At 45.6% G+C, this 18,304-nt stretch overlaps 1 protein-coding gene across 1 annotated transcript in view; it reads right to left on the bottom strand.

The window, feature by feature from the left end:
* Positions 1 to 851: 851 nt before the first annotated feature.
* The window catches only part of WDR91 (WD repeat domain 91), an 18,203-nt gene continuing 750 nt past the window's right edge, over positions 852 to 18,304 (bottom strand). Inside the window, exons 3-17 of the mRNA XM_010561991.1 lie at positions 18,016 to 18,072; positions 16,744 to 16,923; positions 15,059 to 15,266; positions 14,124 to 14,206; positions 13,789 to 13,854; positions 11,805 to 11,929; positions 9,639 to 9,816; positions 9,201 to 9,359; positions 7,106 to 7,320; positions 6,507 to 6,657; positions 4,938 to 5,032; positions 4,441 to 4,609; positions 3,541 to 3,649; positions 1,895 to 2,007; positions 852 to 1,130 (exon numbers count right to left, since the gene is read on the bottom strand). Coding sequence (XP_010560293.1) covers positions 852 to 1,130; positions 1,895 to 2,007; positions 3,541 to 3,649; positions 4,441 to 4,609; positions 4,938 to 5,032; positions 6,507 to 6,657; positions 7,106 to 7,320; positions 9,201 to 9,359; positions 9,639 to 9,816; positions 11,805 to 11,929; positions 13,789 to 13,854; positions 14,124 to 14,206; positions 15,059 to 15,266; positions 16,744 to 16,923; positions 18,016 to 18,072 — 2,187 coding nt within the window. The remainder of the gene's footprint in view (positions 1,131 to 1,894; positions 2,008 to 3,540; positions 3,650 to 4,440; positions 4,610 to 4,937; positions 5,033 to 6,506; positions 6,658 to 7,105; positions 7,321 to 9,200; positions 9,360 to 9,638; positions 9,817 to 11,804; positions 11,930 to 13,788; positions 13,855 to 14,123; positions 14,207 to 15,058; positions 15,267 to 16,743; positions 16,924 to 18,015; positions 18,073 to 18,304) is intronic.

Raw genomic sequence — 18,304 nt, 5'->3', positions numbered from 1 at the left:
AAGAAGGAAAGCATAAGGTTTTAAGGAGGCAAGTTTCTGCAGTGGGGGCAGTGCACCCACAGGAGAAGCCAAAGCCTGCTACAGACTCCATATCCCCATCAGCATACATAATTAAGTGGAAAAATCAGAGAGATGTCAAGATGTACGTAGCACGCATGAGGAAGCAAATTTCCAGTCTCACAACAGAAGCACGCAGTCTCAAGCAGCTCAGCTTCTGCTATCAGCTGAGCTGCAGCAATTGAACAGGGCAGGCTAAAAGCACACGCTGATGAAGAACACATAAGCCTAAGCTAGAGCTCATGTTAGTGCGGGTGTTCTGAATGCCCCAGATGCAAAGTAAAAATTCCATCTAACCTGCCTTGCAGTGGCTTATACTGATGGGCATTGACTCAAGAGGAGGCAGGCAAGGGGCATGCGATCAGTAACCGCTTGTTACTGCGGCACAGAAATTTGGGTACTTGGAACCATTCAGCCTTACCCTTCATTTCATTTCAGTACACAGTAAGAGGAGAGAATCAGGCTGGGACTAACATAGCATCAGCAAGCACATAAGGCAGATTAAACGTGAGCATCAGTCAACAATCACACATTCTGCATTGAACTGGCATGCATCAATATATTAAAAAAAAAATAATTTAAAACTTTGTCCTAGGCACTTGGGTACTAAGGAAAACTCCTGCAGCTAAGCTTTAAGAACACAGAGCACACATACTCTAGTTACATACAGAAGGCCAGACGCTTACAGAGGGTTCAAACACTTGCTAAGCACCACACACTGCTAAAACACACGCTGTATGAAACTGAGCAGCAACTTGCACAGAGCACGGATGGGTAGGTGCTGCTTGAGAACTTCAGCAGCTGCTGTTGCAGCCTTGTAACAACAAGAGCTTGTACAGATGTGTAAGAGTACTCCTGTCACTTCTCAGACTTACCTTAAAAATGACTCCCCCAGTAGAAGAGCACGTCAACATATAGTTGCCCTCAGAGTCAAAAGCAAAAAGCCTCCCTCGTGGGAATTGGACTTGCTTGTAGCCACTGTACCCGGACAGAACAAAAGGACCCGTAGCTTCGCTGGGAAGATCATACTCAGACACCTTCAAGCCACTTTTGTGAATATTCCACTGAATAAACTAGAATGACAAAAAGACATGACAAAAGCGCATAGTTTAATGGACTGGGATGAAAGTAGAGAGGCCATTTGTGGTTTTTAAGCAAAGTGGCTATTCCTCACAAACAGAGGATGGCATTTTGACATCTATATCTAAGTGGGTGTATTTACAAAACACAGGCTGCAAAAGCTGTAAGAGTGCCTACTATCCAGGCAAACACAGAGGCTCTAGCTTCCACAAGCACTGCTGCCTATGTGTCTTTCCACACTGCATGCAGGATCCTGGTGGGAATTCACTTAACTGGCATCAGCCAAGGACCCGCACCTTTAGGCAGTCTCCCTCCCGGATCCACACCTCTACTGCTGAAGACTGGAACCACAGAAATTGAAGCCTTTCTTACAAGCAACAGGGAGCTGCTGATAAGGAAATTTATGCAAAGTGGTCAAGGATCTGGTCCCTGGTGGATCCCAGATCTCAAATGTGGTGATCTCAGGGGCATGGAAAGGTCATCTTCACTTTCCATAGGATTCCATAGGAAGGGGATGTCGCCAACAGTAGGATTTGCAGACAAGGTCCAAGACAGCTCCAGCTGTTAACATGCTTTCTAGCCACTCTCTCTGCAGACTGTATGCAGCAGGGTGGTGCTGCACAGCTAAAATTACAGTTAGCAGCCCACAGATCCTCCAGATCCTGAGGGTATTTTTACTGCTATCCCCACCATATGGAGAAGACCTCAGAAGGGATCTCACTGCCAGCCGACCAGTAGAAGGTCACCCAGAGCCTACCTTGCCATCCTCGCCTATGCTGTAGACTGTGTTCTCATCATAGCTGAACTCAACGGAGTAGACTTCCCCGTCGTGTGCCTTCCAGCTCATGGCGCACTCGTGCTGCTGCATATCTGAGGGAAGAACCAGTACTGAACACTCCTCATAGATGCACAGAACTGAGGTAAAGACAGAGAGGCCCTTTACGTTCATAAGGTCTCTGTCCCAGCCCTCTAAATCAGTCTGGGGGAGCCCAATCCGATGCCAGCACCCCGTGCTTGTTCTCCAACATGTGGCTTTTACACTGGCCACAAAAATCATCGCCTCTAACTAGTCACCTCTTCCTCCAGCTTTATAGGGCTGCTCACATGCTCACTGTCAACTGCAGACATTCAGCATCCAAGCCCCACTGCCACCTTTCTTCTTCTCCTCCCCTTGCTATCCTGTCCACCCTGACAGCTGCTGCTGGTTCTACCCTCCCACAGACGTGGGACTGCAACCTCCAGCTCAGCACCTGGGCCAGAAGCAGATCCCTCATTCACAGAAGAGGGAGGCCCAAACTGCCTTTATCACAAGGACAGGCTGAAGAGGACAAAACCTGAGAAACAGAAATTGCTTAGGGAAGGAGGACTGAAGTGAAGCCCTTGCCTTCAACTGGAAGGTCACACATTAATTCCTTTCCTCAAGACTCAGCCTCTGGCAGTAGTACTGCTATATGGCACAGGCAAGACCACATGGCTCAAAGGCAAGGTAACTCTGCTCCTCAGCAAGAAGGAAACAACAAATCCAGCAGCACTACCAGGGTCTCCAGCCAATGTCCCCCAGAGAAAGTTTATGTCAGTTGACTCCTGATAGCTATTGTGGAGGAGAGATAATAGCTTCCACCTTGGTGTTCAGGCATGTCTCACTGCTGCCTCGCTGCTGGCAGAAGAAAGGTGCTAGGAGTAGCCACCTGGGGACACTGAGGGGCCACCTCACGGCCCAATTTCATAGAATCGTTTAGGTTGGAAAAGATCATCGAGTCCAACCGTAAACCCAACACGGCCAAGCCCGCCCCTAAACCGTGTCCCCGAGCGCCACGTCTACACGTCTTCGAAATACCTCCAGGGATGGTGACTCAACCACTTCCCTGGGCAGCCTGTTCCAGGGCTTGATAACCCTTCCAGTGAAGACATTTCTCCTAATACCCAATCTAAACCTCCCCTGGTGCAACTTCAGGCCCTTTCCCCTTGTCCTGCCGCTTGCTACTCGGGAAAAGAGCCCGACACCCCCCTGCTACAACCTCCTTTCAGGCAGTTGCAGAGAGCGATAAGGTCTCCTCCCAAAAGCCTCCTTTCCTCCAGGCTAAACAGCCCCAGTGCCCTCAGCCACTCCTCACAGGGCCTGTTCGCTAGACCCTTCAGCAGCTTCGTTGCTCTTCTTCGAATGCGCTCCAGCACTTCAAGGTTGGCCTTGTAGTGAGTGAGGGGCCCAAAACTGACCACAGTCTTGGAGGTGCGGCCCCAGCAGTGCCAAGTCCAAACGCACAATCAGGTCCCTTGTCCTGCTGGCCACACTATTTCTGATACAAGCCAGAACACTATTGGCCTTCTTGGCCACCTGGGCACACTGCTGGCTCATATTCAGCTGGCTGTTGACCAACACCCCCAGGTCCTTGTCTGCCGTACCAAAGAGACGAACAATCCCGTCTGCAGCCCCGGTGACCAGCAGGTTGCCGTTGTGGTTGAAGGCTGTGCAGTTAATAGCAATGGGCTCAGGCTCCAGGGAGAACTGCAGCTGGAAGGGAAAGTCTGCATTAATGCTGAGAAACGGAGCTGGGGGTGCCAAGAAGCTGATCTCCAGGGGAGGGAGGGAAGACGGTATTTAGTAGCAAGAACTCCTCCAGTTTGGAGCCCTACACCTCTTGTGACTACAGACTTCAAGGTTGGCAGCTGCATTTTACTATGACACTAACCCAACAATTCACCTCAGCCAAGCCACAGCTTTCTTGGCCATGGCCTCAAGGCTGCAAAACCAGCTTCTGGCAGGCATTAGCTTAAGTATGTTGCTTTCTCCTACATGACAGGGACAGTATTTTTTAAGGGCAAAGGTGAGGGATGGGATGAGATTCCCTGTCAGAGTCTGACCCATCTAAATCAAAACAATGGAGAAGATGACATGAGATGAAACCTCTGAAGGAAGCACTTCACTTAAAAACAGGGAGGGCAGGGGAAATAGCAAAGAAAACCCTTCAGTATAGCTCAACCAGAGAAAGCCTGAGCAAAGCGTCATTTAGTCCTCTTGGGACATTTCCAGTCACAAACTGTGCAGGCAGGAGAGAAACAAGGCTATGGACTATTTTGAGGAATCCCTCAAAAAAACCAACACACCAACAAAACAGAAAAACCCCATCCAAACCCAGCAGCTACTTACATTATTCATTTTTATCCTGCATGTGATAGAGGGGAAAGGAGGAAGGGGGGAAAAAGAAAGTCAGCATAATTTAGAAAGAGAGCTCCTACACACTGAAAGAGAAGACACTCATTCTCAGCAAGCAGACTGAGAAAGAAAAGGAACTCAGCAAGTACCTGCTGCTTCATTGTTTTAGTGTCCCACAGCAGCAGCTTCCCAGGAACTTGGTTCATGCTTTTGCCCCCAGAGCTGACTGCTGAGAAGCCAATGTGGGAGATGGGGCTTTGGGCTGCCGCAGAACAGACAAAGGAGGCACCACTTGGGCTGCAGGCAAGCGAGAGGATCCTGAAACAGAGCGAACATGATCCTGAATTGCCTCTCTCCAGCAGCTGCCTCAAACACAATACTTGCCTATGATCTCTACCATTAAGACCCTGCAAGACAGGGTGCACTGTAAAGGAGGGCAGGATTCATGTGCTTAGACAGATTTTGAGTGTCTCCCATTTAACTGAGCAGTTTTACACTGCTCAGACAGGGACTGCCCTCTGGACGAAGGCTAGATAGTCCTGCAGTTTCAGGAAAGCAGCAGGAACATTGAGACTTCACCTACCTTTTCACAGTCAGAACCAACAACATTTATATTTACATATAAAAATCACTATTCCAGAGTTACCTGGGCATGTCTTCATCAATGCTGATTTCACAGAGATTCTTCTTTGCTTCTGTGTCATAAAGACGAACCGTCCCAACCCCACTGCCAAGCAATAGCTTGAAACCAGCAAGGAGGAGATGGAAGAAGTGTGAGTGAGGAGTACAATGATTCTGTCCAACAACCATCAAGACACAGAGTAAATTTTTTTCTATTTATGCATTTGGATTAAATGTCACTCCATTAGGGTACATCCTGTCTTTCTCTACATATCACGCTGAGAAGGACTACCCCAGAGCCACAGAAGTCAGAGTAAAAGCACTGCTTTCCAGTGAGAAGAAGATCTGATAGGCACCAAGATGGAGTAAAAGCCACTTTCTAGAGTATGGCTCAACATTATAGGATGCAAAACCTATGTGCAGTCTCATTATCTAGGGGAGCAAGGAAAGAGTAACAGAATTAACCATCTAAGTTTAAGAGAAAACCAAGTAGAAGCCTTGGGGAGAATGAAATTCAGAAGGGCTCACACATGCTTTATCAGTGGCGCTACAATTTAGATCTAAAGTAAAACCATGGAGGGATGCATTATCCAAGAAAATTAAGCAAGCCAGATCCTTCTCTCTTCAGAGCCTGATTTGCTGCTGAATCCCCATATATTTCAGAAAGAAGAACATTTCTTTCAGCAAGCAGGAAATAAAAGCAGAAGAAACATCAGAACAACTACGTGGACAGCCTCCTTTCCAAGAGCAAAAGAAAAGAAAGAGATAAGCTGTAGCACCAGCTCTTCAGAGGTGGCATTTTGGGGTTAGCAGCAACACATTGTCAGCACCAGAATGTAAGGAATATTCCCTCAGTTGCAGGCCTGCCTTCTCACACAGCCCTCTCTGTTCACCAAGGGAGGGCATGAAACACTAGCAACAGTTCTAGGACTCAGAAGAATGCATATAATTTAAGGCTCCTCTCTAGTAACAGAACTAGAGGAAAAGTGCTATGGGAAACACTTAAACTGTCATGGTATTTAAACAAGCCCCGAGCTCCTTATGCACACACCAACCCCCAAGTCATAAGGCACCAGTATAAAACTGGCCATGGAGCCCTTTTCACACCTATGCAAGTAGAATGCCAACACCACACCCCTGCTCTCTCTTCTCTGCTTGTGGCTCAGGGTGTGAGTAAAGCTCCACAGCTCCCTGTTGCAGGGTTCCCATGGGCTGTTGTACCTGGTTGCCTCTGCCTGCCTTTACAAGTGGCTGCCTGCTCTGCCTGAAGACAGGCACTTCTCTTAAAGGGGCTAATTCTATCCTGCAGCTGTACCCACACTGTAGCCTGGGAACCTCTCTCTCTCAGGGCAACCAGTGGTGGTTCACCTACTGCAAGGTGGAATTCCTTGCTCAATATACAGAGCACAATCCCCACTCTAGTTTTTCTTAGACGCTACAGGCTTCAGGTCCCCATGTGCCACTGAAGTAGAAACTAACTTTTGCCCTGATCTTATCCACAATGCATCTGTCTAGAATTTAATGTGCAACACATAGCAACACAGCCCCAAATCATCTGCTGTGACTCTCGAGCCTCCACATGCAGACTACTCACCAGCCGATCACGCTTGGTCGCCCATTCCAGAGACAGCAACGGAGATTTGGAAATGGATGAAGCTGTAGTTTGCATTATGGGGTTAAAAGACCAGACTTTGATGACCCCGTCCACATCCAAGCTGGCCACCCTCCGACCAGAACAATCAACCCTATGTGCAGAAGGAAACTGATTGGATATTTTTCTCCCTAAAGTTCTCAGATGCCAGTAGATAACTCAGTAATCCTTCCCGTCCTGGCCACACACCAATTCCTTCTGCAGGAATCAGAACTTCCTTGCACCACCTCCCGTTCAGTCCACAATAACTGGCACAATGAAGCGCACCAAGCTCCACATGCAAAGCACAGCGCCCTTAAGCAATATGATCCTCCTTTCCCAGAGAGTTTCTTCCTGGCTGGCTTCTCCCAGTCACAAAAATCTCCATCCATTCTCACTGCATAAACTACAGGCTATTTTCAGTCACACCAACTCAACTGCCCTACAACCGAGAGTACATGCACAATGTGCTGGACAGAACAGAGGCTGGGAGAAAGATGCCAGACATTGCTGGTCCTCTACAGCAGCTTGTACGAGAAAGCCCTCTTCTACCAGTCCACTACCTGCAGTACATGATGGATGAATGGTGCTCCCCATACTCCTCCTGGCTCAGGACGATGAAAGGCTGCTCCTGCCGGACCCCCACAGCCTCTGCACTGCTGACAGGCGTTTTGGTTGAAGTCTCTGTTTGCTCAGCATGCAGCTCTGAGCACAGCTCTGTCTCAGCTGTGCTAATATCTGTTTTCTTCTCAGCACTTTGGCCCTGAAGGAAGAAATACTATGTGAAATACAAGGAAGCACAAGCTCCAGATCAAGCTCTTCAGCCACCCCAGCTGGGAGAAAAAAACCCAAGAAGCTGCACTGAAAGAGAAGCATTGTCAGTTCAACACCCCTCCTACCAGGGACCTTTCTGAGAACAAGGATAGTGTGTTGCACAATTGCACCATTTAATATGGCCTCCTTCGTTGTAGAGTCCCTTATATCCCTCTTCCATGTGCCCAGCCATACGCTTTCCTGTATTAATTAAAGGAACCACAACATCTGTTTGGCATACTTCAGCCGATATCAGAGGCCCATTTTGATGCCATTAGAGCACAGTGTCACAAGCAAATCAACATATTTCAAGGAATTCTTGCATTTAAGTTAAGTCTGTGTAATATGCAGTTCAGTAAACCTGGACAAAATCTCTTGTTGGATGGTGAGCCCCAGTGGATGGATTATCTTTGTCTGCCAGAGATTTAGTCTGTGCGCAATGGGGCAACCATGGCAGCCAACTGACTGATGACAATGGTAAAGTCGACATGAGCCCAAAAGCTTAAAACCCAATTTGACAAGGCAGACAGAACAAATGGAGTTCTAGGAGGTCAAGGTATCTGAATGAGACAAGATCTGCGCTGCAGCATGCAGAAGTGTTTGAAAGCAGCTTAGTCTTCCCTTGCCACCAGAAACTGAACAAGAAGCAGACACAGCATATAAGCCAGTAAAACATCTGCAAGCATTCCCTTGCTAAACCATCCTCTGAAGATGAAATGCCCCACAATGGTATTGGTATTGATGGTTTTGAATCCCTGTTCCCTAACACACCCTTGCCTTATTTACAGTAGCTTCACATCTTAAGCAATGGGTCAAGCACGGCATAATCAAATAATCTGAAATCACAAAGCTGGAAAAGATTGGGAGATAAATCCAAGAATGCCTCTCTCTGTGTTAGTTAGTGTGGGAAGGTAACAACCAATGAATGACACTCGTGTGAAAGAAACAGTGCTGCCTTTCAGTTTCCTTTTTGCTCACATGCATTGAGAAAAAAAATTCTCTCGTAGCCTTGAATGCTCAGTCATGGAATAACATCTCCTCCCTAAAGCAGCGCTCCCCAACACAGAACAGCCACAAATACAGGCCAATAAGCAACAGTCCCTCAGCACTGTCTCTCCCCCGAGGCAGAGTGTCTCATACAGCCAAAATAAACACAGCTGAGATGCTCCCATCATTCCTCTTGCGCTCTGTATCCTTTGACCACATGGCTGCTGAAAGCCAGACAAAACACAGGTGAACAGAAGTAGTCTGCTGACCTTCAGCAGTTAAAATCCAGAATACAGTTTTATCATTTCATTAGACTAGAAAGCAGGGCACGCCCCCAGGCAAAACTGCAATATACAGTGCAAAAATCTTCAAAAAGCTAAGATTGCTACAAAGGATATTTCCACTCCTACCCAGGAAAACTTTCTATCAATTTTTATCTGTCCCACACAGAGCCTGTACAAACCAGCATAAGAACCCACAGGAGAGAACTCACTTGGGCAGGATGGGTGAGCGAAGCCCATTGCCACTAAGGAATGGGGTTTATAACAAGGTATTTTGAATATAACCATTAAGGTGGAGGAAACATACCCTCCCCAAGACCAGGCTGTTGAAAAGATCATGACAAAAGACAACTCTTCTTCCATTTGAAATGTCAATACTGATTCCCTTCCAGGGACACAGAAATAAACCAAGTGTGGAAGGAGTTGATTAACTACAGAGATTAACCTTTGATACAGTTAGAGCTGAGTAGCAATTCAGAAGCTTAACCGGAACACTTGCACTTGTTTTACCACCTAGCACAACAAACTACAGAAACACCAGCCCTCCGCTTCGCAGCCTTGCAGTGTTGCCTGGTACCTGAAAGGTCCCTTTTGACAGCAGTTCCTTCCTTTCCTTCCCATGCTCTTGCAAGCGCTTCTGCCGCTGCTGCAGGGAACTTGACTCGCCTGCTACTAACCCACTGAAGTGGCTCTTCCCGTCCTTACAGCTCACTGTTCCTTCTTTTCCTTTGGCACTCTGGAAGGCAGAGGAGTGATTTGGCAAAGTTACACTTGTGCTAGGCTGCAGAACAAAGAGCAAAAGAGGAGGCAAAGAAACCAAGCACCTGCAAGGGCTTCACAAGCCCCCAGACAACAGCAGCTGTTCTTGCACTGCATTCACACCCAGCATACACTTGCAAGGAAGGAAAGGACATCTCCTTTTTTACAGGTGGAAGCAAAAGCTTGGAGCAGTGCTGTGCTGCAAGTTAATTCCTTGGATACTGAGCACCTTTCAACTAACAGAGTTGAGAATTACCTGGTGATTTGTTGGTTCTTTCTTCCCTAGCAGCATACTGCCAGTCTGCGTTGGAGATGCCCCACTTGGATGGGGTGGTCTGGAAGGGCCCTTTTTACTTTGAGAAAGAAAAGAGGACAGAAAGCCTCCCCGGGACTGAAGAGAATGTGTAGTACTCCTCTGGCTGCAGGTCATATCACTAATTAAAAAAAAAAACAAAAAACAAAAAACACCACCAAACAGAACATGAAAGTGTAGCCAACCTGATCAAAGACCACCCAACAAGCGAAGTGCTGGCTGTTTGAACCACTGGAGGACACATGTTCCTTTCCAAGCCGATGGACCACTGTGCATTAAAAAAAATGTTTTAAAACATCCTGTTAGTGCCTGGGGCAGATCATTATAATTACTGTAACCAAAGCTCACTTCTCAGTGATGCCACTGAGACAGTGGGCTCAACTGTTGCTGAATCCCCTGTACGGCCACCTCCAACTCCTTCCACTCCATCTGGTTAGTTTAGAAAGACCCTAAGGGAAAGGCAGGGGAATCCAGATTTCCAAAGAACCTATTCAGCTGGGATTCCCAATTCAAGGCATAAAACAGACCTACTTCCAGAGGCATTCAGTATCCAGAGTTTCACTGAACACCCTTAGTTACTCAGCAAGTCATGTTCAGCAATTTTAAAGCACAGGCCCTCGATATCTCAAAAACCAGATCCAAAGAAAATAAGAAAGTTTAGGTCCATTTCTATGATTACACACACCTCCCTTCTCACCCCACAACGTCAAGAGCAGCAGCTGCTTCCCAGAACATAACTGTCTGACCTCACTCTGCTACAGCTTCCTCAGAGCAGAGCAGCACCCAGGGGAAGGGGAATACAATCATCTGCACTGTGTCTATCCTCTCTTCTATGAAGGAACTGTTCTACCAAAGTTGGGCTTTGGGTTGAGCAGAGACATGGAAAAAGCAACCAGAACTGGCTCCCAGACTAAGAGACAAGTTGCACACACAAGAAATGCCACTTCTAAGGCAAGTTCTTCTAATACAAATGGACAAAAATTACTATGGGAACAAATTATCCCATCCCTCATGTCACTCTCCCCCACGTGTGCAGATGAACATCAGGGCTTTCCACACAGAGTAGTTAAAAACAAAACAAAACAAAACAAACAAACAAACAAAAACCTCAAATTAAACTCTGTAGCCTGCCCCATGCAGAGATTGCAGAGCAGTTCTCAAGATAGCTCACCAGACACTGAAGTCTATTTAATCAGACAACTTTTAGACTATAACATAGACTTTGTGTGTGGTCTCTGCTACAACTTCTATTTGTCATTGTCAGCAGGATAATTTGTTAATCCCCCTCCTGTCTGAATAGACGTGAAAAAAGCACATGAGAAAGTCAAAGGCCCAGCAGTGTTATTAATACCCTGTGGCTAAGCTACTTTTACTTTCAGATCCCTTTAAAGCAAGAAAAAAGACCCAAAACCTCAATAACCCAATAAATTCAAACACACAGACTTGCTTTGCATGACTGTGTACTGGGGGAAAGTAAGAGTTTAAATAACAATTAAACAAGCTGTATCACTGTGCATGCTGCCTAATTTCCACAGATAAGAATACAATAGATGTAGCCATAAAACACACTAACTGCAGCAATTTTATGGGGAATTCTGTGCGTAAGTGAGCCTTGCAGAAGAGAAACTCCTTTTTGCCTTGACTTTGCAAGAGCAAGAAAGCATCTCTGCGTAACAATGAGCCCTTTGGGTCATACAGTAACAGTGTCTACAAAACAACACAGGGCATTCACCTACTGCACCGCAGGCACTAAAGTAAATAGGAGTCAAGAGAGAATCCACTTCAGTTGAGCAATACTGCAAGGTATTGTACTGCTACCAGTGCCCTGGTTGCCCAGAACGCCTTGGTGCAATGCTGAGAGCAGAGCAGAATCACCTCCATGTGTTCTTGGGCTCTCACTGATTGGCAAAAATCTCTCTCCCAAATAGCAGGGGAGATGCCTGTCATGAATTCTGCCATTAAACCCACTTTGGTAACCAGAATTTCTGCCGGGATGTCTTTCTGCATTGATTCCCAGGGCAGGGAACAAGGAAATGACCCTCCAGCAGCCTCCCTGACCCAATAAAAGCAGCAGAGCCTGTCCCCAGCTCCTCCCCTGCAGGCACTCACAGCTCAGAGTCCCCTAGTCGATCCATGTTGGCCACGTATGCAGGCAACTTGTGATGCACAACTGCTTGTTCCACCTCCAGTTCCTCTTTCTTCATGCGGGAGGATTCAGCCTGCAAAGCAAACAGCTACAAAAAGAGAAGACAGCCAAGTAAACAGAGGGTCACAGAGATTCACCTCCTTCCCACTTGCTGTAGTAGTTTACTCCTTTTATTTCAACAGCCCTAGAAGGGTGGGGAGGGAAGAAAGTTGCTCTGACTGGCTGAGCATCACATTAGTCCAAGCAGTCAAAACAATCAGTACTTTACACACATGCAACTGGAGCTTACTTAAAACCCTTCACACCTCTCCTTGGGCTGTTGCTGTAGGAACGCTAATGGTGCTGGGAAACTAGAGCCAGCCAGGGCAGAGCCGATCAGGCACTCCATGCAGGCAGTTCAAGGCCAGGGCAATGCATGTGACTGGCAGTAGTGATGTATAGGCACTGAGCCTAGAAGGTAATCTTCTTCCCACAGCCAAGGGTTTGGTGAGCTGTCAGGGTGCACTGAGGCCAACGCCATCAGGTCACCCTGAAATCCAGCTCCACACCCTGCCCAGCTCCCTCCCAAGCATGACAGGGAGATTTATCTCCACATCATGGAGAAAGAAATTTTTCTTTTTCCCCCTTAGCAGAGAGGAACCTCAGGATGCAGCTTTCTGTGACGGATGTGGTTTATGCCTGTGACTCCTCTGCACATGAAGAGTTCCTCAGGCTTTTCTGCTTCTGTACATTTGTTTTTCAGATATAATTCTTCTTTTTCCTTTTACCGTAGTATTTATGGAAAGAAATTACAAGAAGAAAAAGGAGCTTTAGAAATCCAGCTTGCTGTTCACATATATGCATTGTTTCAACAGTGAAATCAGAATCACTACTTAATTTCAACTAGCATCAAATTCAACGTTTATTCACACCATTTTTTATTTAAACCTGTATTCTATAGGTGGCTGCTTCCTTTTCTGACCTGAGCAGTTCTCCAAAAAGGAAAGTCTATAGTTTTACCTCTGCCTATTTGCCAGAGAACGCTTACCCAGTCTGTAAGTAATATCAATCAACATACCACAAACAAAAAACAGCTTTAATTTGACTAAAAGTACAGAACACAAAATTGAAGGAAATAAAAGAGCTCTACTTCAAAACATACCTTATCCTGCTGTCCCTATTCACTGACCATCTTTGCAGAACCCTCTTGTCAAAGTTTGCCTGATCCAGTGACTCCATACAGTACACAGTGACAAACCTCGCTTTTCTTTCGCAAAAAAGCCTCCTTTTTGAAATCAATTATTCTATTTTACTTCAACATTTTTAGGACAAACGAACAGTGTTGATCAGCTACCAAAACAGCTGAAACAGGAAGCACAACATACAAGATAATGTTTTGTAATACAAGAGGCAAAGCACAAAACTCACTTTACTGAAGTATTCATACAGAACGAACTTTTACTTGATATGTTTGAGGAAGTGAAACTAAAGTCCTGCTTACATGAATAAGGCTTCCCACTTGTATGTGATCATCCACATGTGATCTGTAGTTTAGAAAGTTCTTAAACTGTAGATTTCCGAAATCTCTCCTAACAAGAAATTATACTGGGAAAGGACTGACCTGTGCTACATACTCTTACACCCTCTCTCTAAGCATCTGCTGACAATACCGTCAAAAACCAGACATGGAGCTGGGCGACATTTTGTCTGAACCGGTCAGCCCTTCTTATGGTTTACTCTAAGGTCTAGAATTGGGAAACGGACATTCACAACATTTCCATTAGTTGATCTAAATTGCTTTAAGTGCACTTCAACCATGGTGAAGCAGCCATTTCAGAAGTAATAGTTTCTGCCTTTTTGCCAGAAGTTATTGCCCGTTTCTGTTGCTCCATCAGCTAAAACCTGGAAGTGACTGAATACTATTCAGAAGTTTCCATGCAAAGTCAGCCATATATGCCCTTAACCCACCACTAGTTTCAGCTTGTCTTGACTTTGCAGTGTAGCAGGAAAGCAGTTTGCACAGTATGCAGCCACCTGTCAGATAGCACAGGGAGAGAGACAGTCACCTCCAGCAGAGGGACAGTTAATACCCTAAACAGACATTTCATGATATGATCACAACCCTAAGTTTGCTGGAGACAGTTGAAAAGATAAACCAAAATAACAAAGGACTTACAGAAGAATCTGCCTTGGAATAATTGCACTGAACTGAACAGCTACAACCTTCTTGAATGGATGGAACCAATTTTACAAAACTAACAGCCTCACACAGTCAGCAACTAAAGAGTGACTTCAGTTCTGACCTTATGCCGCAACAATTCATTTTCTTCTTGTATGAGACTGCTCCTGAGACATTCAGCTTCAAAGTTCAAAATGACTGGAACTGGTGAGGAACGTTAAAGAAAACCAATGCAAGAACTTGTGTGCACCTGGCTTAATTCTAAAAGCCCGTACTCCATACTAGCCATTGGACTGTAAAACAGCAAAGCAAGAAGTATGTGCAAAGCCAGAAGACTAGTAACAGCTTAGTTACCCGAGCCAACTTTGTACTTTCTTTGTACTTTACTGTTGCACAAACTATTTCATGTAGGCTTAGCAAGGATTTTTAGATTCTTCCTTTTACATGTCAGAAGTGGAGGACAAGACAGATTATGTTACTGCATTAGTGTACACTGAAGAAACAGTTCAAGATGAGCTGTATTCCAGCTACAGTGTAAATCTGCCCATCAGCAAACAGACAAGGTCAGAACTCCGTAGTGTGGGACAAAAGCTGTTATTTCTGCTAACATTGAATTACCCTATTACAGTGAGCTGTCACTAAACAATGTTGTCAACATATGTACCCAGAGAAGGGTCTAACAGGAGATGCTAGTTCAGTTATGGACTATGACCCAAGTATGCACACCTGTTTTGTACCAGGCCAAGCAAAAAGGAAAAGCATTTCAGAACAAGATATGGACAAGATTTCTAGTCACTAGCATAGGGATGAGCTCAGCATTAGCAACAACCACAATTGCTTGTACCCAGGGAATATAATAGATCATCAGATAATTGAACAATAACTATTCCAACATCCTCTGGTAAACACCAACTTCCTACAAAGTCTTGGCTTTAAACAATCACCTGAAAGCAGCAATACTGCTGTAATTCTGTAATGCTATATTCTTGGCACCACTGTCAATAGTAAGCATAACACCAGGGCAAGGGAGATTTAACTATTATTTGCAAAAAAGGATATGCATGCACTGAAACAACACACTCAGGAAGTTGTGCAGAGACACGATAAACGTATCTGCCCACTGGCGTGAGAAATAGGTGGCGAAGGTGGGGTTGGAGTCTGGGGCAGGGAGGAAGGGCAGGACAAACCAATCCTTCCACTCCACCTGGTTCTGGAGCTCAGAGGCCTGCTTGAGGAAAAACTCCTGCGCCTTGTCATTGCGGCCAGTCTGAAACATAGCAAGAAGAACAGAGCTCATGCTTCCATTAATGCCACCACATGGGTTCTAAGAATATTTGCTCTGTGTTATGAACACACTAACAACTACTTTCACCACCCAACAGGGCAAGTGGTTAGAGTTAACAGATTCATCGGGCAACAAAAGACTCTCAAATACGCTAAGAGACGCTCACAAATGCACTTGATCTGACCTTCTTTCTACTCACCACAGTCTTGTTGAAAAGGCTGAGGCAAATCAAACTAATCACTTACACTGATTTTCAGCTAAACCAGTGCAGTTTGTGCACTGACACAAGACATGAACGTTCATACATAGGACCAAAGTGTACTTCAAATTACCCAAGTCTACAGCAGATGTAGGCTGAAAAGGTTTCCATCTGATACATTATTCAGAGAAGGACAGACATGCCTCAGGGTAAGCACAGGGCAAAACAAAACATGAAAAAACACACTTCCAGAAATGTGCATTAGATTTCGACTTCTCCACCAACACCTGTCATTAAAGATTTTCAGTCAGGAAATGGAATCAAGGAGGAAACATGCTTCTAAGTCGTAAGAAATGGAACATGAATTCCTGACAGGTATTTGTCTATTCTGTTTGCCAAAGCCTACCCTGTGTAATATATTCCATTGACTTTCTTAAGGTTTCAACGAGATAATCTCTGCTCCATTTTAAGGTCATTATTTTCTGTTTTATTCAAAGCAAACAAAAAACATTCACTCATTTTCTCTCCCACATTACCTTGTACAGATTTGAAGCCCACTTCTCCCCTCTCTTATAAACTAAAACTCAACTCCACCAACTTCAAGTCACCTTTTTTCCTTCTGGGCCCTCCAACTCCCTTGATGCTTTAAGAGCTGGGGTGCCAGGAAGGATTGGCTGAGTAGAAGGAATACAGACAATCCTGCCCGTTGATCCCCAGTGCTGCAGTAAGGCCCTTCCCAGCACTGCTGCTGCCTGCTCAATCGCTCCTTATTCTGCATCGGAGTATCTGACGACTCCTGCCTACACACAGGTGCTTGGGGCTTTTTTCTGCCTGTTTCTTCAACTTATGAAGATTGCTTTGAGCACTGTTCTTGTCCTCCTCTGTTCCCATGGCAATGCCCCACAAGGAGGTGTTTACAAACCTTGTGATCTGTCCCAGCATCCAAGTTATTAACAGAGGCTGAGCAGGACTGAGCTAGCAGTACAGCCATCCTGTCTGAGGGGGACGTGCCTTCATGTCTGAGTACAAGTATCTTGCTCCCAGCTAACCATATTTCCCTCTTGCCCAAGCTTCTCTATCCTGTTTACAAGCTTGTCATGTGAGTCTGTATCAAACTCCTTGCTACACTCCTGATACATGACACATGAATTGCTTGTCTCTTACATGCCAGGCCTGTCAGAGGCTCACAAGAATATTTTATTGCTCTGGTTTCAGAGACCAGGATCTTTTTAAAACAGAAGCCTAAAAATCAAACACTACCTGAACAGTATGGACGAGGTAGTATCGGAATAAGCTGGTTTTCAGCTTGTTCACTGTTGGCCGGTACACATCTTCCAAACGGCTGAAAAGGCGTCGGTCAAGATAACTCCAGTAATCCCGAAGGGCTGCCAGATCATAGCTCTGAACAAACTGCTGCAGCTGGTCCACTATCTTATCTACCTAAAGAGGGCAAAACGGGGAAGACTGCAGTCACATGAGGGCTCTTCTGGCACAAGAGACTTTCTGTCACTTAATGCTGAGAAACTTTAACTGCACAAATAATATTACAATCCAGCACTTATGCATTAGCTATTTTCTTAATCCTGGAAACACTCTGCATTTTGTTATTAGCATTCTTCCACTCTGCAGCACCCTTCAAATAAAAAAAAGAAAGAAACATGAAAGGACATAGCCAAACAGATTTTGACAAAAAGATTACGTTTTATTAAGCACAGTTGGTGGGGTTTTTTGCAAGTAAGCAAAACTTTCAGCTTCTTTTAAAAGCCAGTTGATAATGAAGAAACAGGAATAATGTGATTAAATGTTGAAAACTCAAGTGCAGCACCCGGAAAATAGTATTATTTTTAGACTAAAAGGAAAAAAACCTGTATTTAGCCAACAGAAAGAGGAAGAAAGATCCAGTGTACTGCAATCTTTGAAGTACCTTTATCTTTAATAATATCATCTACTAACAAGGCATGCATAAAAGTTTGCAACAGAATTTTTTTTTGTCATTATGTCTCTTTGAAAATCATTTCTGCAATATGAATAAGGCAGAATGGTGATGTGGGAATATATTTTTCATCCAGTGATTTCTGATGGCCGAGACAGGCACCAGGAAAAAAAGAAGAAAAAAATCTGCACCCTATACAAAATCCAACTATCAAAGTTGTTTAATACGTGGTTTGCTCCCCTGTCATCAGTTAATGTCTTAGGACATCATCCAGCCTCTACCTCTGCGGCTTCCTACAGATAAAGGAAACTGAAGTCTGTGACCCCAGCAGTCCCTTCTTGGACAATATAATTCCAATTAAATCAAGCATTTGCTGACCTCTAAGCATTAGCAAAGAGCTGGTGTTTGAAAAATAAAAGCAACATACTTTTTGAATGATAAAGGCAGTGGTTGTACTGCCAGCTAAAGAAAAATTGTTCAAAACCGTTCAAAACACTACATTCACTGCCCAGAACTGCTGCTACAGGAACACGGAGCTCGCAGACAGGACTGAAACCGTATTTTCGAGGCTGGCAAACTCTCCGCCGACTTCCACGCATCTCGCAAGCGAGCTGCTGCTGCAGCCATCCCAAGGAGGGAGCGGAGCTGCAAAGCCGCTGGATACAAATGTCACGCCCGAGAGAAGATCCGGGCAAAGAGCCGCCGCTGCCCTCTCCTACGCGCGTCTCCTCCGTTCACCCTCCCCACGGACCGACGAATCCTCTGGTGATTTCCAGCTCGGACGTGGGGTCCGCGGACGGGCCGAGCAGACCGCCGCCCGGTGGGCGAGCGAGCGGGCAACTGCGGCCCCCGGCTGGGAAGCCAGGCGAGGGGATGGAGGCCTTGTCC

The sequence above is a fragment of the Haliaeetus leucocephalus genome, unplaced genomic scaffold (genome assembly GCF_000737465.1).
Source record: "Haliaeetus leucocephalus isolate CR32 unplaced genomic scaffold, Haliaeetus_leucocephalus-4.0 Scaffold151, whole genome shotgun sequence".
Classification (NCBI taxonomy): Eukaryota; Metazoa; Chordata; class Aves; order Accipitriformes; family Accipitridae; genus Haliaeetus; species Haliaeetus leucocephalus.
This window is presented reverse-complemented; position numbering and strand designations above follow the sequence as displayed.